This window comes from Oculina patagonica, chromosome 2, assembly GCF_052425735.1.
Source record: "Oculina patagonica isolate OP01 chromosome 2, crgOcupat, whole genome shotgun sequence".
Classification (NCBI taxonomy): domain Eukaryota; kingdom Metazoa; phylum Cnidaria; class Anthozoa; order Scleractinia; family Oculinidae; genus Oculina; species Oculina patagonica.
The window spans coordinates 20,817,976-20,838,115 of record NC_135759.1 but is presented as its reverse complement, the minus strand read 5'-3'; the positions used below and the strand labels follow the sequence as shown (position 1 = coordinate 20,838,115).

Sequence of the window (20,140 nt, the reverse complement as noted above, 5' to 3'; positions counted from 1 at the left end):
TCCTTTTCTTAAAGTCATGTGTCCCCATAGCCACTTGTTTCTCGTGGTGACGAGAATGGGTTAAAAATAAGAAAATTGTCCAAGTTCCTTGCGCAACTTCGAAATGGCCAATAAGCAATCGTAGGTTAATTAAAAATATAAAACAACAAGCGGTGATAAACACGATGAAAAACGCATTTTACTGAACTAGACGTTTCGTATGCTAAGCAACATACACTTTCAAAAATAACTGTTACAAATTTTTGCGAGAATTGTTTATTTTATAATAACAAGGGGGGTCTGGAGAACAAAGTTATGTGAATTAACTCGGCTGGGAAATGTTTTTTTTTTTCTTCTGGGCAACAAAAATTAATACAGGCCATTTTTGGAATGGGTCTATGGGCTTACAGTAAAACTCCGCTTATCAAGCCCTGGGCGTATACAGCTTCGTAAGGGGTATTGGATGGACTTATGAACGGGAGGGCATATAAGCGGAATAAAAAAAACTGTTTCGAAATTAGCTACAACAGCGTTTATCAAAATACGATTTTCGTTATTTTTTTTGAATTAAGCTTTAAAAAACTTATAATGAGTAAAATTAATTTCCAAATATTGGAACAGTAAACGGAGAGAAGGGCTTTTTTGTCTACAGGGCCAAGTTGTTCAAAGGGTGAATAACGCTATCCACTGGATAGCGATTTATCCAGTGGATAGCGTTATTCACCCTTCGAACAACTTGGCCCAGGTAGATAGGCCTATAACCGGGGCGCTTATAAGCGGAATTATACAGTATGTTCTGGAGGGCTTATTGCTGGAAGAACATGTGTCTGAGAAATCGCAAGATTTTGCGCGTAAATTCAACATATTAATCGAAAGGGCCAATCTACATCTTAGATTTATAAGCTTTTAATGTATTTTTGGGGAAAGGAAAAACGGGATTCAAGAAAGGGATGTAAAAAGTGCGGGATGCAGAATTATTATGAAAAAGTAACGGGAATACGGGATCATTCCCCCACCTCCCACTCCCTCCAGCCCCTGTCTAACGTGCGTGGGACAAAGAAAAATCAAACTTTTAATCGATAGATTTTTTCATTTTCTCGCAAAACGTAGATAATCGTCAAAAACCAGTGATCCGTTATTAACAAGTAGGGCATCTAAGAGCATCTAAGAGAGTTCACTGCAAGCAAAGCTAGCACAACGGCTACTCTTGACTAGCCATAACTGTGTTTAGAAAGTTTCCTCAGTGCACGCCCTTGATGCATGACGTGGCGTGACATTGCGGCATTTAAAATTACGCGCGCAGTAAGGATGCGTAAAAACAATCAGCACAAACGTCCTTTTAAATGAAATTGACACATAGGCATCAAGTTGTGTTGCAAACCAAGTGGCTTTATTTTCTTTTGTTTAATGTTGCTTACAGCTTACAGCTAAATCCCCAGCAACCGGACTCAGTCATTGGCTGTAATTGGAGTCTCGTGAAACGTGATTGTACGTTTTTATTCTCCGTGATCCGTGATTATAAAATAATCAGTCCGTGAACTGTGAATGACTTGTTTGCCACGTAAAGACAAGAAATTTTTTATAATCTTAAAACTTTACAAGAATTCTTTACTTTTTCTGTGAAAACGGACCTGCCGTGCAGGGAAGATTCCTTTTGTTGCGCGATGGTAAAATATTAAGAATAAGTAGTCAGTCATTTTTGCAAAATCGCCTTTGCAAGACTGAGGCCAAGTGCACAAAACGTTCCTCGTCTATGATGTTATTTACCGTGAAACGTGATATACCATTTTTAATAGTCGTGAACTGTGCGCATTACCCCCCCCCCCCACCATCCCTTTACCGCCCCTCATTGACAAAATGCTAGGGAAACTGGCTTTGACCCCAGCCTATAAAGGTAACGAGCGATCTTAAATTACCGTACGTTGTATATACCGCATAACCTTGTTAGAAGGTTATTTTGTATCAGAAAAGCTTCTGATCTCTTGTTGCCACTTGGCGGGTAAATGTGGGGAAAGTAGGCTTTATCCAGTGCACTTGAAACTGCATTTCTTCCTGCAGACTGTATAGCAACCAAGGAGACTGCATACTGATTTGCATTTTATGGAACATTTCAATCCACAGCCACGCTTTGCACCTGACAAGAAATAAAAATAGTGCATAAGGAAGATATACGTATGGAATATAGCATCACAAATTATAGCAACTTTACAGAATAAAAAGTTTCCAAACCTGAGGCAAATAGAGCATACAGGATATGTAAAAAATAAAATAAATAAAGTATACGATGAAGTTATTAAGGCGGTGTTACACGGGACAACTTGCAACAACGATTTTTTGCGCGAAAAATCGAGCACCCTGTTACATGGTACCAGGGACAACTTTTTTGCGCAACAATTTTACTCGACAACACGTTGCGAGTTTTTGAACCCAAGTCAAAAACTTGCAACGACAGATGACGTATATTTAGAAAGTTGGCTCTTGTAACAGGGTCGCCGTCGTTGTTTTGCGCAACACCTTCCCAGAATTCTGTCCAACATGGCTTGGAGGCGCGTTGCTTGGATACGCGAAATGTTGCGAGTTGACGTTGCGCTGAAAATCGTCTCGTGTAACATGCTCTTGATGCTGCCAAGTACATTTTGTACGATGTTGTGCGAAAAGTTGACTCGTTTAACATACCACGAAAAGTCGACGCGGTGTTGCGCGAAAAATCATTGTTGCGAGTTGCTCCGTGTAACACAATCTTTATGGTAAGAGGAGCACATTTTCCAAAAGAGAGATGCGGAGAAAATGTTCAAAATATTTTTTTTGTGGTGCACACATATATGACAGGCTAGGTTATATTTTAAAAAGCTGATTCATTAAGTAGCCTTCTTCTTCCCAAATAAAAAAGAGGAGGAATTTAATGTCGTCTCGCTTATGGGTGTAAATTTTGAATTTTGGTCTCACTTAGGGTGTCCCAGGCATTAACGACATTAACGCCAAAACTCTTTGCCGTCAAGGTCTCGTTTAGGGTTTCGCACCAAGAAATATAGGAATAAAGATTTTATTATTTTTTAATCTGGTATCTTTTAGGGATCAAAAAGCTTAAGTCATGCCCAGATTGGTCTCCTTTAGAGGTTTCATTCAAAATATTGTCAAGCATCCTCGTCTGTTTCATGTGGGAGCCGCCTCCCCCCCCCCCCGGAATTTCAGCCCACCTGATCCAATATAAATCTCAAGTGTTTTTCTTACGTTTTGCATGCACTTGGGCTCGGTCAGAATCTTCCATTGCATCATTTGTTTGCTTCAGATCTTCATCCCCCTTAGTGACTCGGTAAACTGACAGCCCTGCACACAGATCTACCATCTCCTTGCTGAGACCTGATAGGTCTTTAAGGATGCCAAAAACCTCCAACTTTACTTCAGACTGAGGGGTTATTTTCACAGCAGTGCCAGTCAACTGATCAAGAAGTTGACAAGAAAAGTTATGACCAAAAAAAGTATATAGAAAGTGATTTACATGTAAACGAAATTGGATTGTCAATGTAACTTGACAATCCATTTTGAGAACTGCAAAATTGGACCCCTTTACTTATAAGCTATTCTCTAATAAGCACTCCCTCTCCTCTCCCATAAAACAGCACTGAGAAAACATTAAAATGTTTACTTTAATATAATTTTTATATGTACCCTTACTGCTGTTACTGATATATGACATGTATTTCCCTTCCCCTTGAAATGTCTTAAAAGGAAATGGGCACCCCCAGGGCTTAACAATACTAATGATGATGATGATGATGATGATAAAGCTTATGCAGTAGTCAAACTTACCAGTTTGAGAAGTTTTAGTAAGTCTTCTGGTATAGGAATATTTTTGGTTGATATTTCACTCAAATAGCAGGCCTTTTCTTCTGGCACACGGATAATCATCAAATTCTGCAGATAAAAATGTTTTCAATTGACGTACACAATCCTGTACAATTTTTGATGGAAAAAATAGACCCAGCCTGAAAAAAGGTACACCTTTTAGGTGAAGCCTTCCTGTATAGTCTAATAAAGAGGATGTAACCTCTGACCTCTTCCCTTGCTGTACGAAACTAGTTACCCATTGCTATTTACTTTGACCTTTGGACTAAAACGAAAACCTGTGAAAGGAAAGTAATGTAATATATACATGAATATGTTGCCCCGGATAGTGCTTCCTTTGTAATAACTGACACTATCGATACTATTGTGTGGATATAAAATCGTGTTCCTTATTTAGCTTTTATATATTTTTTTGCGATAGAATGTTTGTGTTAGCTTTAACGTTTTTCATTAACCGCCTTTTTTTCCTTTGCTTTATTGCCAACCACCTCCTTAGTATTAATGTAATTTAACTACGCTCAGCTCGATAAGCTTTTTAGTTTTTCTGAGTGTTATTACCATATTCTGTTTCAATTATATATGTCTGAATTTATCAAAGCCAGGTCAAGGAAATTTTTCACCGTTTTAAGCGAAATCGCTGTAAACGCGTTTTTTTCTCGCCAGAAACTCGATGATATAAAAACTAAAGGGAATGTCAGTCTTTTTTTCTCTTCTCCTCTCTCTTCTTCACCTTTCAGCGCTGTATTTCTTTTTTTTTCCCCCTTTCTTGTGGCGTTTTGAGCCAATTCGCGCAGTAACGTACTTGTTCAAGAATACTGACGTCACTTTTCTTTGACCCGGTTTTGATAAATTCAGACATATATATATATATATAAATACAAATAAGAAGGAAAGTATTACTAGTTACTCGAGTTTCACGCTCAAGGCGATCATCAGACTGAGTCAGTCTACGAGAAGATGTCAGTTATAAATGTTCAAATTCAGGAACGGTTGGAGCGACGCTTCTTTTGATTGGTTGTCGGGAAGAACTTGTTTTCGTGACGGCATTTCGTTACCAGCTCGGATTTCTTGTTTAAAAGGGAGGCATTTTGAGAGGTCAAGATGCAGAGTTTTTCACATAAACACAGGTTGCAGCGAGAAGGATTACCTTTGTATGCTCTTGCCCTTTTGATGATGCGCCAGTTGATTTTGTAGTCGACGTTTCTGTCCTTTAAGTCCCAGATGTGTTTTGAAAGTACAGTGTCATGTGAGTGTTTTCGGTCTTTGAAAGAAAGTTTGTGATTGTTGTATCGTGTTTTGAATTCGTGTTCTGTCATGCCAATGTAGGTTCTTGAGTTTCCGGAAGTTGTTGTGACAGTAGCTTCATAGATAATGTTCTTGGTAAGGCACGTGCCGTCAAGAGGGCAAAGGTTTTTGTTTCTACAATTGCATTTCTTCTCACTGGAGGCCGCGTTACTTTCATTTAGAATTTTTTGATTGTGGCTTTTGATTATGTTAGCCATGTTTGTAGTGCAGCTGTAGCTGACCTTAAGGTTGTTCCTATTGAATATTTTGTGCAGCTTGTTGGACTTTGGGAAATGCTTGTCAATCAGGCAAAGGAAGGACTTGGCGATGTTTGTTCGAACATTCTGACTGTACGGTGGATTGAACCATATGATGTTCCTTGGTCTGTTTCTTGATTTTGTTCTTCCTTGGTCTTGATTTTTAACATAATGGATTTGCTGGTTGAACCCACTGGATTTTAGAGCATTGTTGTACAATTGCGATGTTTTGTGGAACTCGTCTTGGTCGCAGGATAAGCCCGATATTCTAGTACCTATGGATGTCGGAATTTGCCGAATTGTAGATGGAGGATGATTGCATTTGGCGTTAATGTACAACGGATCGTTGTCGGGTTTTCTGTAGGGGTAATATCTTCCAGTTGTCAGATTTAGCGTGACATCTAGATAATCCACCACCTTGAGATTGCTTTGCACTGTTATTTTCAATCCAAGGTCTCCGATGACTTTAGAAAAGGCCTTTCTTGCTTTGTCGCCGGCTCTTGCATTCATGTTCTTAAAGACTGCTAAACCGTCGTCTCTGTACTTGTCTTGTACTCTGTTCTTGTCTCACTGTACTTTCAAAACACATCTGGGACTTAAAGGACAGAAACGTCGACTACAAAATCAACTGGCGCATCATCAAAAGGGCAAGAGCATACAAAGGTAATCCTTCTCGCTGCAACCTGTGTTTATGTGAAAAACTCTGCATCTTGACCTCTCAAAATGCCTCCCTTTTAAACAAGAAATCCGAGCTGGTAACGAAATGCCGTCACGAAAACAAGTTCTTCCCGACAACCAATCAAAAGAAGCGTCGCTCCAACCGTTCCTGAATTTGAACATTTATAACTGACATCTTCTCGTAGACTGACTCAGTCTGATGATCGCCTTGAGCGTGAAACTCGAGTAACTAGTAATACTTTCCTTCTTATTTGTATTTTGCTCTGCATATTTTTGCATTGAGCACTCCTAGGATAAGTGAAGCAAATTTATTTCTTGTTTATTCGTTTATATATATATATATATATATATATATATATATATATATATATATATATATATATATATATATATATATTTTCTTTCTTCTTTTTCATAGCATTGTATGTAGGTCCTTTTTCTGGTAATAAAGTTGTTGTTGTTGTTGTTGTTGTTGCTCTCCATAAACTTCTTACAGACTTACTAGTTGATTGAATTTGTCAAGGGTACCTTAACGTGCAAGGGAACACGGTTATGTTGAAATCTTATTTTCTTACCCTTTTCAAGTCGTAGATTATATCTCCTGCATCTTTGCCAGTCGAAGCGTCTTGCAAGTGAAAAGTCTCTAATCCTTTCTTAACATCGACCGAAACCTGTTGGTAATAATCTTTTCCATCTTTGTACACCTTCAATAAGTACTTTGGCGACCAATCCTGTGTAAAGAATGTTGAGTTTTTATGTCGGAATTGTTTTTAGATAGTTACTTATTTCTGATCGGCTTTTTCTTTTCTAACTGTTTTTCTCAGATCTTCTCAGGGTTACAAAACCACGAGTTTTCACGAGTTCTAGTAAGCGATACGTGGTTTTAGCGCTTGTTTTACTACTCAAGAATGTCTAGTCTTTCAAAAGTAAATGAACTTTTCGCAACTTTTATCAAAAAGACATTGGGATAAAAAAGAAAGTGTTACTTACTGCGCGACAAACAAGAATCATCGAAGCGACTGCAAAAAGGAGCAACATCAAGCGAGACATTGTGAGAGAAATTCTGTTCACCGCCGTCTCCAGCTGAAACTTCAAAGCATTGTACGAGTACAGTGGAAAGCAGCTACTTATATAGCTAAAGAAAACGTGACCACTGATTTGATAAACACGAAATCTTTGGCTTGAATTCACTTATTTATAACTTTTAAGTATTGCCATTCCAGTAGCAACCTAATAGCTTAATCTTGTTTTATCACGTTTTGCCAAATACTCGCTATGAAAGTTATTGTTTTCCAAAAAAACGTTTATGGATCTAAATGACAAAACCATAGCTTATAAGTTAAGTTACAAGCAAAAGAGAAACGAAGCAAACAAGATTAACTTTGAAAACTGTTCAGCCCAACAATATTTCAAAAACCCATATCGCAATCCGTTTTAACCTTTTTTGGCTATCCGTATGTGTTACAATACTGAAATGTTCCTTCACTGTTTTAAGCGTTTTAATTTTTTATATTTCAATGAATTAGATGGTCATTTCCCAGTCCTTTTAACAAGTGTTTGCATAAACGTTCATTGTGGAAGTTTGTCCGAGTTGATGAAACTTTCAGTGTTTCTTAGTTCATAAATTATCATTATTAGTTTTCACTGTTTAGTAGCTATTTTTTTTTTTCAGAAATATGCAAGCACATGTTTTCTTGTTGTCTCACACACGACCCACAGTCATGCGTCTCTTCTGTTTTTTTTCCTCAGTTAGCAGGATTAGTCCAGTATCAGAGCGTGACAGCAAACGCGGTTAACTGCAATGCCTTTCTAGACAGGAACTTTAAAGCAGATAGAACTTAATCGTTGTTTTCTATCACAACGAGTACATGGAGGAATTTTCTTTCCCAACGAGAACATGAAGGAATTTAGCCTGTGGTTGATCATGCACGTGCTTATGCTTTCGTTTAGGCACGTGCGAAGTCTCCCTAGTCTCCCTCGCAGCCCTCGCAGCCGTTTTTAGTGTCGTCACGCAACGCATCGTTATGCTTTTTCGTCCCCAATCGTCTTTTGAGTCCGTCTTCGCGTCTTGCATTTTTCGCATAAGAGTGACTTGGGACGAGTCAAGGGTGGGTATTTTATTTGTTTTCACTGTTAAGTAGATATTTTACTTTTCTGGTTAGAAATATGGAAGCACGTGCTTTCTAAGTGTCACACACACAACTCACGGTCATGTGTCATGTACTTGATTAGTCCAATTTCAAAGAAAATGTGGCCAAGTTTAATTCCTTTCATTGTTCCTTATCCTAATAAAACATGTAGGAATTTAGGCTTGAGCCAGTTGTGGTAGATCATCACTCGAATCATCACCTGTCTATGCTTCAGCTAATGACAGGGTCAAGATGGGGTAGGAACCTTTGGTTAAAAGTATAAAGGTACGTGTTTTGACCACGAGCCAGCGTTGGATGACCCGTGTGAACTTGCACGTTACAATGTTTTTTCCTCTCATGTAAGACTCAATAAAATGTACCGAGAAATAAAGACTATCGAGCGCTGTCTCTTTTGTACTGCGCCCAAAAAATCATATTTACTCTTGCTTGCTTGTTAAAATGTGTGTTTGTGTGTTTCAGTTTGTGTCAGGCAGTTTATTCGACCCGGATCGCTCTTCAAACTGCATACAGTCTATGGTGTATGTTGTCATGTATTATGACTCGAAGCCTGTTTTTCTAAACGCGTAACGCGAAACGGCGTCAAAAGAATCGGCGTAACGAGATTTGTTTCTGTTTTATATATGTTTATTATAACATTATTAATATTTTTCCGAAAACTGCACATAGTTCTTAAAATACACAGGATAATTCCGCTTGCAATCTTTTGCATCATGCAAAGTTTTTTGACACGAATAAGGTCGGCAATTGGGATCCATTGTGGTTTATAAAAGTTTCAAACAGAGCTGCCCCTCGTGTCAGCATTTGAAATTATTCTACCACAGCGCTTCTGGATTTTTAAGATCCTTTCCAATTGCTCATTGAAGGTGTTCCCCCAAACCGAGCAGCAGTACTGGAAAATTAGTCCCCCTCGTAGCTCGTAGCCGTTTTAAGTGTCGTCACGCAACGCTCCCCCAACGCTCATCCCCGGGCCCCACAAACCCAGTTTGCGGGAAGGAGCGTTGCGTGACGACAGTAAAAGCGGCTGGGTAGGATACTACAGTAAAAGTCAAGCTACAGAAAAAAGGCTTCCTGTGTGGAAAAACATATTCTTCACGTGCAAAAAATGCAAACTTGTACATTTCCTCCAGGAAAATATGTAAAATTTCATTGAATACCCAAACCACCATTCGCAGCTTTTCGGTCTTGTTGCGTGCACTTTTGTGTTTTTTTTTTTCTGACAACCTTTCTCGCGAAACAGCTGTATACAATTCTCTCAAATTCAAGCAAGTCACATCTTTGTAGTCTCTTATTTTAGGACGCAGAGAATCCTCGCTCATTAATAAATTCATTAGCAAAATTTCTTGAGTAGATTTTATCTCAAAAAGTTACAACTCGCAGAATTTAAAACATTGATTCTTCTAAAGCTTATCTGCAATATTGTGGGATTATGTTCAGAGAATGAAAACCTACGAGACATAGAAGCGTACAGTTTAGAATGAAAACGTAGACCCATAAAAAGGTAGAGATTAAAATGACTGACAAATGAAAACACAAAGCCATAGAAGCGTGGAGTTCAGAATAAAAACGTATAGCCGTAGAAGTATAGAGTTTTTAATGAAAACATAGGGCCCTGCGAGTGTAAAAGTTTAGAATGAAAACGTAGAGCCATAGAAGCGTATAGCAGTCAGAATGGAAACGTTCAGTAGTAGGCGCGAAGCAGGCGAAGCGTCTCAAATGAAGTTGCTAAAACAAAGTGAAGGATGGGAGGGCGGAGAAGGATGAAGAGCGAAAATTTTTCCAGAATTGATTCGTAAAATGCTGCCTTGATCGTTTTAATGTAGAAAATCAAATGGCCTGAACAGAAAAATGGAGATGGGAAGCACCAAGCTCAACCAAGCGTGACCGAGGCTGAATTTTTTGGTCACTTTCGAATCAAGACAGATTAAAGTATTTTCTTGTTCGAACGTAGAAGTGCAGAGCTCTAAAAACTTGATTTGCGACTGAATATGATATAGGAATGTCGAAACATGTCTTTTAAAATTAAAACTGTTGTTTCTTTTCTTGAAAATTGTTATAAAAAATGAATGACCGTGGATAAAGTTACTCAAAGTTAAATAAAGTTTTTGATTAACGCATTGCTTGCATACTTGTTTGTCTGTTTGTTGGATGGTTGGTAGGTTGGTTGGGTGATTGATTGATTGATTGTCTGACTAACTAATACTGAGGTCCACAGTGTGAGAGATCCAGTAGCTATTGTAGACTGCATGAGCAGCAAGCTAAGGAGTCAGTCATCAAATTGAGCACAGTTCCTTGGCTATTAAACACTACAAAAGTCCTCACTGTCATATGTTTTGTTTAAAGAGGGTCCTGAAGGGGTAAAATGGGAACTGGGATTTGCCTATTTTTACTGGGATTTGCACATGTTTTTACTGGGAAAATGGGATTTGGGTCACTGGGACTGGGATTCATAACCAGAAAATGGGAATGGGAAGCACGTCAGTACACGAAAAAAACATATATTTCAGGCTCATTAATATTCCTCAAGGCATAGTTACAATGTTGAAAACTCTGAAACGAAACCAACGCCTGCACGCAAGTGTCTTTCAAGTAGCGGTCAATTTTCCTGTCAGTGATTTAGTTACTCAGCGTAACAGCTATGACTGAGCATGCTCAAACTAGCGTAATCCAATATGGGCGAAACACATCCTCGTACCCAGGGTCGTCGTTCCCTTGGGGGGAGGGAACAGCGATCTGGAAACGAGCGAGCCTGGAAGGTTCTGATTGGAAGTCCAACAATATCGGACTTCCGCTTGAATTGCGCATGCTTAGCTTTAAAAACCATGACTCAACGATCTTCTTGATGGTTACTTACGGCCATTTTATTGTTTTTAAAACCAATCAAAATCAATCTTGCAACGGAGCTTTTGAGAGTCGCTCGTGACGTCAAGATTGCGCAGTATGGAACGAAGACTCGAGGTACGAGATTGGACGAAACATGTGACGGCAATTCCTCTACTAACCTAGTAACACACACGGAAAATTGTGAATAAGACATTCCTCTGAACTGCTCACTCAAAGAACTGGAGAAAACGTTAATACGGATGTGTTGAGTTGAAATTTCAGAAAACGAAAGGGATTTACCAATTTCAACTAGCAGAAATAAAAACAGGATTTGGGACAATTAAAACAACACAGTTACTGCACGTATTGTGCGTTTGAGCCTTGATTTTTCATGCACTGGGATTTACCAAAAATTTCACTGCTGGGACTGGGATTTGAGCAAAAAATAGGCTGGGAAATGGGATTTAGGCAAAATTTTGGCTGGGAAATGGGATTTAGAACCCCCCTTCAGGACCCTCTTTAAAGAATTGCATTAACACAAAGACGGCAGTGAAGACAATGAACTGCAGCTTAGAGATCCATCTTTCAAACAATCCCGCTGGCCCAATACGGTATAACGGCATTGACTGCAGTGAGGTTCATAGTACATTGTAATTGCACAGCTGACATTGGCTTACACAGTCCATGACAGTCACTGGAAATATACAGGAGCCTGAAGCCAACTACCCGGTACATTACATTGGTTCTTACATGAAACAATACAGTAGCCATTGTAACCAGGCCTCCAAATAAGTAAATTTCAAGATGGAGGGCAAAGCGGAAGGTAATTATCAAACTTTGATTCATTATATTTCTTCTATCTCTTACCGATGTTGACTAAAATGTCATTAACTTGCTTCTCATGTTCATAACTTTAAGTGTTTTTCTACTTGTAAATGGAATCAAGTTGTCCTTCTATCTATACATGACGTTTTCTGCAGGGGATTTTTATTTAACGAAAGTTATCATTGTTCGTCTACTAGATGACTATTATAAACGAAGCTTTAAATCGTTTTTATGGAGCTGATTTTATTCTTTTGCTCAAGTGAACGATAGTTGGAAAAAAGTGAGGAAAGATTTCCGCACAGCCCCCTACATTAATTATGTATGCAACTATTTCATACTATCACTATACATAAACAGCAATCATGAAAAGAACGAATCAGTCAGAAAATTGTATGCACAATTAATGTAGGGGGCTGTGCGGAAATCTTGCCAAAAGTGAAATTCTTTATGGAGAAAATATTAGTCCTGGTGAAGGAAGGAGGGAGGCCCTGCCAGGGTTAATTCCGACAAGCGACATGGCCCAAAAAGTAGCGACAGCACATGAAATGAAATTGCGACAAACAATAATAGTTCTAGCCAAATTCCGACAAGTGACAAAAATGCCTAGAATGGCCGATGAAACAGCGACAGCAAGCATTTTGAAATTCAGACAAGCGACTCGGGGACTCCCCCTGGCAGGGCCTCAGGAGGTGCATGACAAGGGCATGAAAAACACTCCTGCATCTGTGACTTACATTTTTCATTTTTTGTTAAATAGCAGAGGAAGAGGGGGATATTGCCCGGGTGAGGCATCGTCAGCGACGTGGCATGTTAAAGATGTATTATGGAGTTGGCGAAGAAACTGGGAAGTCAACTCCTATTGATTACTGTGACATCAATGGTGCACATTTCAAGCCTGATGCTTTTTTGGAGAAGCTTTTCAAAGAGAAATCATTAACTGAGCTAATGGATAAAGAGACAGATATTTCCAAACGTAAGGATGGCCTTGTGTCCAGTGTTGTTATATTATTTTTGTTCTGTCGGTGATCAGGCTGATGAGTCTGATTTGACCTAGCTGCACAATCACAACTAAGTTACAAACATATTGCTAACCGAGGTGGTCTCCCCTATAAGCCTGGCCTGGTGGTTTCTTGGAGGTCTCCTCACCCTACCATAATGTTAATGCTATGTAATTTTTAATTCTTAAGTGGCTAATAAAATGATGATGCAGGCTGTCTTCTAGCAGAGCCCGGGTGCCACAGGCAACTTACTTTTGTCTTTGGGCGACCTGTATAACCTTTTTTCATGAAAGCTTTTAAGAGCTGGTCACCCAAGATTTCTTACAGAAGAACCTTCGGGCACCCTGCATTCTAAGAGCACAGCTTTGTGATAATGATGATGATAATCACTATTGAAAATAAACTGGATATAAGTTTATAATATTTCTTTTTTGTAGAAATCAGATCATTAGACAGTGAGATGCAGACATTGGTGTATGAAAATTATAACAAGTTTATCAGTGCTACTGACACTATAAGAAAGGTAACTATTTATTAATAATCGTTTTGCTACCAACTACTGTAATATAATGTAATGCAATATACATTAAATGCTGTGGTTGAATAAATAAAAGAATAAATAACATTTGTTTGTAGTGGTCATGCACTTTAATTTGCTTCAAGATACCTAGTTTCCAGGCATACCACTGAAGACACTGAAACAGAGGAAACAATATTTTAAAATGAACATAACATGGTTAAAATCCCAACTGGCAGGAGGAACACCAGTTGGCTATATACATAATGTAATAAAGCATGATGGAGGTTTTGAACTCAAAGTGACCGAGAACAAATCCAGCGGTGACAGGGTGGAGGACTTGAACCTGGAATCTCCGGATTTATAGCACCAACACCCTAAACAACTAAGCCATGCTGCCTTCTATAGGAAATTATTTAATTCTTTTATCCCAAGCATGAATAATTCTTACATTTTTGAAACCATATTGCAACAACAGTACTGCAAGAAGAAATTTTTAAAAATGAATCCACTGCCTATCACAGGAGAGATGTATTGACCTGAAACAAAGTTCTCCCAATGTGATTATAGTAACGTATGAACTGCAGTAACAATAATTTGGATACTGATGTGAAAGGACGAAATAGTTTGAATTTTAACAGAACATTAATTGCATTGACAGATTCTGAATAAAATTAATATTTTCACATTTAGATGAAGCATGATTTCAAGAAAATGGAGGAAGAAATGGATAAGCTGGCAAAAAACATGTCAACCATCACAGACTTCAGTGAGAAGATAACTGGTACACTTCAAGGGAAAAGACAACAGATCACCAAGTTATCTGGAGTACATGCACTCCTGAAAAAGGTACACTACTTAAGATTTCTGTTTTGTACCAGGACTTAAATGATATATAGTGAGTGCTACAATGTCATTAAATTAGCAGAATTTTTTTAAATTTATTCACACCTGGTGGACCTATTTTTGACAGTCTCCCTTTTTTCTGAACAGCTTCAGTTTCTGTTTGAGCTGCCATCAAGACTAAACAAATGTGTTGAAATGAAACAACATGGATTGGCTGTCAGGTATTATGGCAAATTATTTATGAAAAATTAAATTGCTGATATTTCTAAAATCATGGGAGATATAAACTGGCTTTAATTATCTTTTGTAAATACTTGTTGTTTGACTTGCAGATATTATACAAAAGCAAGAGATGTCCTTCACCATTACAGCCATATGCCATCATTTCATGGCATTCACCAGGACTGTGATGAAATTGTCAAACAGTTGATAGTTCAGCTGAGGGAACAACTCAGAAATCCAAAGGTTATTATTTATAACTTACTTTTAAAAAAGTATTTGTTGTAAAATCTAAGCTTACATGTAAAAGATAGATATAGTCAACGTTCCAGCCTAGTAGCCCATCAGGCCAGAGCTTGTCTTAGTGTCCATAGCATTAAGTGACTTGGAGTATTTCTACTTCCCAACTATGCTAGTCCATCACAGGGTTACCTCCCCCCCCCCCCCCAGCAGTAAATGTGTGGGTACCCATTTATACACCTCGGTGGAGAGAGGCACTGCGAAAGAGAAGCATCTTGCCTTAGAACACAACACAGTGCCCCAGCCAGGGCTTGATCCAGACCACTCCATCCAAAGTCCAACACACTAACCATTAGCTAGGCCCCTGCACCTCCTAAAGGCTAATGGTTAGTGCATGGACTCCGGATCGAGTGGTCTGGGTTTGAGCCTGGACAAGGCCATTGTGTTGTGTTCTTGGGCAAGACACTTTACTCTCATAGTGCCTCTCTCCACCCAGGTGTATAAATTGGTACCAGCGAAATAATGCTTGGGGCTAACTCTGCGATGGACAAGCATCCCATCCAGAGGGGAGTAGAAATACTCTGTGTCGCTTCATGTTATGGAAACCAGGATAAGGTTCAACACAGACTTTTTTTTAGGCCACTGCACCTCCCATTCGCTTGCGTGTATGTGTGTAATATAGTTGAAGCTACATGGTATCATCCTCTTCAGTCACTGAAGTAAATGTTGTTGCAAAGCAGTAACATTTTTTTGTCTTTTTCTTTCTGCAGTCAACACCCAAACAGTTGGCAGAGTGTGTAGATCTACTGCTTCAACTAAAGGAACCTGCCGATGAACTGTGTGATGAATTTTTAGCCCAGTAAGATTTACAGAATGATTGCAATACATACACTCAAGAATGCAAAATCACGAACCAAAACTATAACATAGTCAGTTTTACTAAACTGTTAGCCTGATATTTAGTCGTTACCTTGTTGCATGCGACAAGGTACTAAATTTGGCCCTTACTGTCATTCAAAATATAATTTTTATTCATTACACCTTTAGTGCTCAAGAGAGACTGGATGAAAATCTAAAGGCACTCAAGGCACAAGTAGAATTAAAGTTATCAGGAGATACACCAGTTGCTTCAGAAGGTGACATAATCAACTACTGTTCTGGATGTATGATCATTATGCCCTCAATTTGCTCTCCAGGAATTCAGATATTAATATCATAAATATGGTTATTTGCAAAGATATGTTATCACTGTGGATGTGTTAGTATTGGACAAAAGCTGCTGACAGAAAATACCTTTCATTTGTAAGAGATCTCCTCTGTTTTCATGATATCACTGGAGTAACCAACTAAAGTTCAGTATATGATGTTGTTGTTTTTGCTAAAATTGACTGAACCAGGCTGGCCTTAGAGTGATACGTTTAGTGTCCTAGGGCTTTACATGTCTAAGAATTTAATATTATTATAACACTATTAAAAAGCTCTCCTAAGCAATACATAAGTTTTGACAAACTTTTTCTGTAAACAGAGGAAGAAGAAAAAGCTCAAGAACAAGATGAAGAGGCAAAACCATGGAGGCCAATGGTGAGTTGACAGTCACACAGTGTGTACTTAATCAGTGTCCAATACTAAATAGTGTTCCACTAGTTTTAAGGATTGGTTAAAATAGTAAAATAATGATTAACATACTAGCCCATTGGACAAGCTAGTTTTCAATTGACAATTCAGTTTGTTTCCTGTGAAAAAATTGTCTTCTGGCAATCTTACATGACTGTACAAAACAATGTCATAATTGTAGAGGAGATTATCTCAGTAGTTTCTGTTATTAATAATTGAACAGTTATTGTTCATCCCACCATCTTAAAAAGAAAAGCCAGAGTGCACACATGTTACAAAATACACTTGACCATAAAAGTCCCTCAGTAGTACATAACATATCCTAATGTACATTATAAAAGGCGCTTGCCAATTATCCTGATCCTGGACTAGACTTGGTTAGTTCCTCTATTAGCTTGTACTGAGCATGGCATGCTCCATTAGTTGTCTTGTGACTTTTAACACCTATATTGCTATGTGCACAGGACTTGCTGGAGTTTATTGACTGTGGCTGTAATGGTTTTCTCAGTACAATCTGCCTGGTGATTGCATCCTACAAAGAGCAGTTCATTCAAAGACAGATGGCAGAGTAAGAATGATATTTGAATGTTTCTTCTGGGCTTAACTGAAGTTGAGTGCTATCAGTTTAAGCCCCAGAAGCTTGACTAAGATTTGCTTTTTTTTACTAATGATTCCTTCACTCTTTATCTTCACACAGGCATGGCCAAGATCAACAAGAACTGTACAAGATAGTGACTGAGAAACTCTCCACTTTTATTCTATCCTTAATGAGTGAATACTTCAAACTCACAGAAGCCAGGATCGAGCTAGAGGTAGTCGGCTAGTTATTGCTTTCGTCATAGGGCATTGTTACTGATGTTTACACCATAGCCTGCAAATACACTGCAACATAAGAAGATAATTTTTCAGTTCACCTAGATGTTCTTTTCATGTAGTGAGAGCCGCACAAAAGTAATACTAGTAACAGGTACCTCGCGGGACTTAGTTTCCGCGATTTTTGCGAAAAAACTGCGAAATTTAAGACCCGCGAAAATTTATTTCTAACGTTTTTTTATTGTATTTTTAATTTTTTTAACGTATTTTTGGGCCAAATGGCGACAATTTAGTCCTACGAAATATGCCTGCTCCATTTTCCCGAAATTAAATTCCCGCAAAAATAAGTATTAAACAATAAGGTATTAAAGGATTTGAACAGGTCTTTCAAAATCCTAGAACTCTGAAAACTCACCACTCAAACTTGAGTCATGTGAAAAATATTATGAAATCAAATCACCGGAGTTAGGGAAATTCTTCCAAAATACCAAAAACGAAACAGGATCCTGCAAATGAAGTTTGGAAATTCTTTGTGTCCAGAAAGAGTACAAAATTTTGTTCCTAAAAAAGAGTATGAGGCTAGCATTCACAGTAATGTTTCGTTGCCCCTTTTAGTCTGATACCGGTGATAACGTTCTTTTGGTGAGAGCTTTGGATCGATTTCACCGCAGACTCCAGGCAGTTCAGAAACTTCTCCCAGAGATTGGTGTAGGACGGTAAGTTGCATCCGTTTACTACCTGATGTGGAAGTTTGATAGGGGCCAAATCTTGTCTGGTGGTGAGAACATTTTATCAGATTCAAATTTAGATTTAATAGCACCCCTAGAGCACTCACTATCCATTAAGCCTTCGGTAAAAGGTCGGCATTTAATAAAGTTGTCTGCAATGTTTATCAAACGTTTTGTATAAATCACCTTTAGAGAAGTTATTCTTGTTCAAGACATTCTTTCTTAAATTATCAGACCTTACATTGGTTTTCTTTCCCCCTTTTTTTTTGATTAACATAATTATTCTTTTTTAGCTCGGGAGCAAACATTGTGGCCCGGTCCGCCCATAACAGAGTGAAGGCTTACGCTAAAAATCTTCGACAGCACTTTGCTGGTAAGTGGTCTCCACTCAATATTCTTTCACAGACTAAGATCAGGGCAGGAAATTCAGTGCAAAGGATAACCTTCTCACCTCACCTTCAGGCCGTACACCAATCAAAGAGTGGTTACTGACAGTCTTTATTGAACTGGGCAATGATTAGCTAAGGCGTATTCACTGACTAGAAATTGAATTGGGTTACTCCAGTCGATACTCCAAGCCGTCTTGCGGTTTATAGCGGGCAAAATACCCATAAGTTTCAGTATGATACTATCATTTTCTCGGCGTATTTACAGATAGTTGCATTATGTAACGTGGTAAGCTTACTGAAATAAACTCTAAAAACTGCTTTGCGTTGCAAGACATTTTCATGAAAGGACAACCGGGACTTTTTTTTCATCATGTCTAGCTACTCCTAATGAAGTTTTCAGTGCAGCTGGCCCACATCAACTTTTACGTCCATCACTGGAGGCTTGTTATGCAGTGCAGTCTGGTGTACAATTTGTCTCGGAACTTTCTTCAAGAAGGTGACACAAGCTGCATGAAACATTGTGCTCCATGCAACGGACAAACCGTAGTTGCTGGACTAGTAGCTGCAACGGCTCTACTTTCTGCGAAGTACGCGGAAACATTACCATGTCTTAAGCAAATTTGTTCTTTGTCCAGTATGTTTGTGTCATCCAACTTGACCTTAACCTATTTTTCAGCAAAGATGCATTCATAACATGGCTTTTAAATAAACTAAGCGATTTTCCTGTATATTTAGTATGTTTAACAGATATCAGACAGTCCCTCGCAACTCCGTCAGGAAACGAGAAGCCACCTTCCCTGTCCGATCTGTTGTCTACCATGACCAATTCTCTCACCAATCAGCTGAAGCTAATTCTGAGCAGCCTCAAGGTTGGTACTGTTATTCATGTAGTACATCTGCGCCCATTTACGTACAACCCAAAAGCGAAGCAAGCGAAGGCAGGCATATCCCTTTTTACATGGGTGTGGCATAAATATCAACCATATCAAGACAGATTCGCTCGCTAAATGATGTTAAAGTTACAGACGATGTTGATAAGGTAGAGAATGAACCACATTAAATGGAAATATCTTTCACGACTCTTTTTCAGACCTTCATTGGATCTGACATCACATTTGCCGTCAAACCGTACTTCCGGGGACCTTTCTGTTCCGATGATGTCCGAGAGGGCCTGGTAGTGGAGTTTATACGTCACGTGCTGCAATCGGCTAAGGTCAGTTTCAGGTGAATGATAACGAGACTGTGTGAACCAATAAGACTCGAAGCAGATACACATAATTGGCGCCAAGCGCGGGAAAACGATAGTTTGGTTTTGGTTTGTGCATCTGATTGATTGAGTAAGTGGCGCGAGTTTTTAATCCAATCACAGAGCGTAGTAAAGAACTCAATCGAAACCTACTCTATCACATTGACATTACGAGTGGTATGCGAGTTTATTTCGAAAATAATTTTCTTGTTTATTACTATCTTCTGTGCCGCCAAATACAACCAATTTCACCCACGACTTGCTTCCATCTGGCTTCATCATAGCCGCTCAGTGACTTTTTCATTCCTGTAAACTGTGTTCAGAGTTGTTTTGTGACCTGTATTGAAGCTTTTGGCTCGTTAAAAGAATGATAAATTTTCTGTTTTCTTTCTCAGGAGTTTTGTGATGTTGGAACGGCTCCCCCAGCACTCATTCTCTTGTTATCAAGATTATGTCTTGATTTTCAAGAATCAACCATTTCTTATGTGGTATGTACGTACTACTGAGAAGATTACGGTAGTTAAAACCCAAGTATTTCTTGTCACGACTGACAAAACTAAGAAAAGAATAAATGCATATCTTATGCCATAGGGGATTGTTGTAAATCTTCTACAATCACCAACGTCAAACGTAAGACAAGAGAAATTAGATACACTGCGACCACGTCAATTCAGCCAACACATTCTTACAA

At 38.7% G+C, this 20,140-nt stretch overlaps 2 protein-coding genes across 3 annotated transcripts in view; one reads left to right on the top strand and one right to left on the bottom strand.

Annotated features, from left to right (window-relative positions):
- Window positions 1-1,860: 1,860 nt before the first annotated feature.
- Window positions 1,861-7,191, bottom strand: LOC144641841 (uncharacterized). Its single transcript, XM_078500860.1, has 5 exons — window positions 7,035-7,191; window positions 6,620-6,775; window positions 3,790-3,894; window positions 3,211-3,418; window positions 1,861-2,113 (listed from the first exon to the last, which is right to left on the bottom strand). Exons 1-5 carry the CDS (start codon window positions 7,092-7,094, stop codon window positions 2,001-2,003), a joined length of 642 nt encoding a protein of 213 aa, XP_078356986.1. The 5' UTR covers window positions 7,095-7,191; the 3' UTR covers window positions 1,861-2,000.
- A 4,588-nt stretch (window positions 7,192-11,779) lies between these two features.
- LOC144643449 (vacuolar protein sorting-associated protein 51 homolog) overlaps window positions 11,780-20,140 on the top strand; it is a 30,874-nt gene continuing 22,513 nt past the window's right edge. Inside the window, exons 1-16 of one of the 2 annotated variants that reach the window (XM_078502705.1) lie at window positions 11,780-11,837; window positions 12,597-12,812; window positions 13,275-13,360; window positions 14,048-14,203; window positions 14,348-14,421; window positions 14,533-14,665; window positions 15,430-15,518; window positions 15,707-15,795; window positions 16,185-16,240; window positions 16,738-16,841; window positions 16,971-17,085; window positions 17,702-17,802; window positions 18,108-18,187; window positions 18,939-19,072; window positions 19,294-19,416; window positions 19,845-19,937. In XM_078502705.1, coding sequence (XP_078358831.1) covers window positions 11,819-11,837; window positions 12,597-12,812; window positions 13,275-13,360; window positions 14,048-14,203; window positions 14,348-14,421; window positions 14,533-14,665; window positions 15,430-15,518; window positions 15,707-15,795; window positions 16,185-16,240; window positions 16,738-16,841; window positions 16,971-17,085; window positions 17,702-17,802; window positions 18,108-18,187; window positions 18,939-19,072; window positions 19,294-19,416; window positions 19,845-19,937 — 1,668 coding nt within the window. In that variant the 5' untranslated portion in view covers window positions 11,780-11,818. Of the gene's footprint in view, window positions 11,838-12,596; window positions 12,813-13,274; window positions 13,361-14,047; window positions 14,204-14,347; window positions 14,422-14,532; window positions 14,666-15,429; window positions 15,519-15,706; window positions 15,814-16,184; window positions 16,241-16,737; window positions 16,842-16,970; window positions 17,086-17,701; window positions 17,803-18,107; window positions 18,188-18,938; window positions 19,073-19,293; window positions 19,417-19,844; window positions 19,938-20,140 lie in introns of both variants that reach the window. The other variant, XM_078502704.1, reaches the window with a different exon arrangement.

Bases quoted from the DNA above. Each gene is read 5' to 3' on its own strand.
- LOC144641841 (XM_078500860.1), bottom strand. From the start codon at position 7,094: ATGTCTCGCTTGATGTTGCTCCTTTTTGCAGTCGCTTCGATGATTCTT. The intron at 6,776-7,034 runs GTAAGTAACACT...TTCTTTACACAG, and splicing joins TGATTCTTGTTTGTCGCGCA to GATTGGTCGCCAAAGTACTT. The intron at 3,895-6,619 runs GTAAGAAAATAA...TTTTATCTGCAG, and splicing joins TAATCTACGACTTGAAAAGG to AATTTGATGATTATCCGTGT.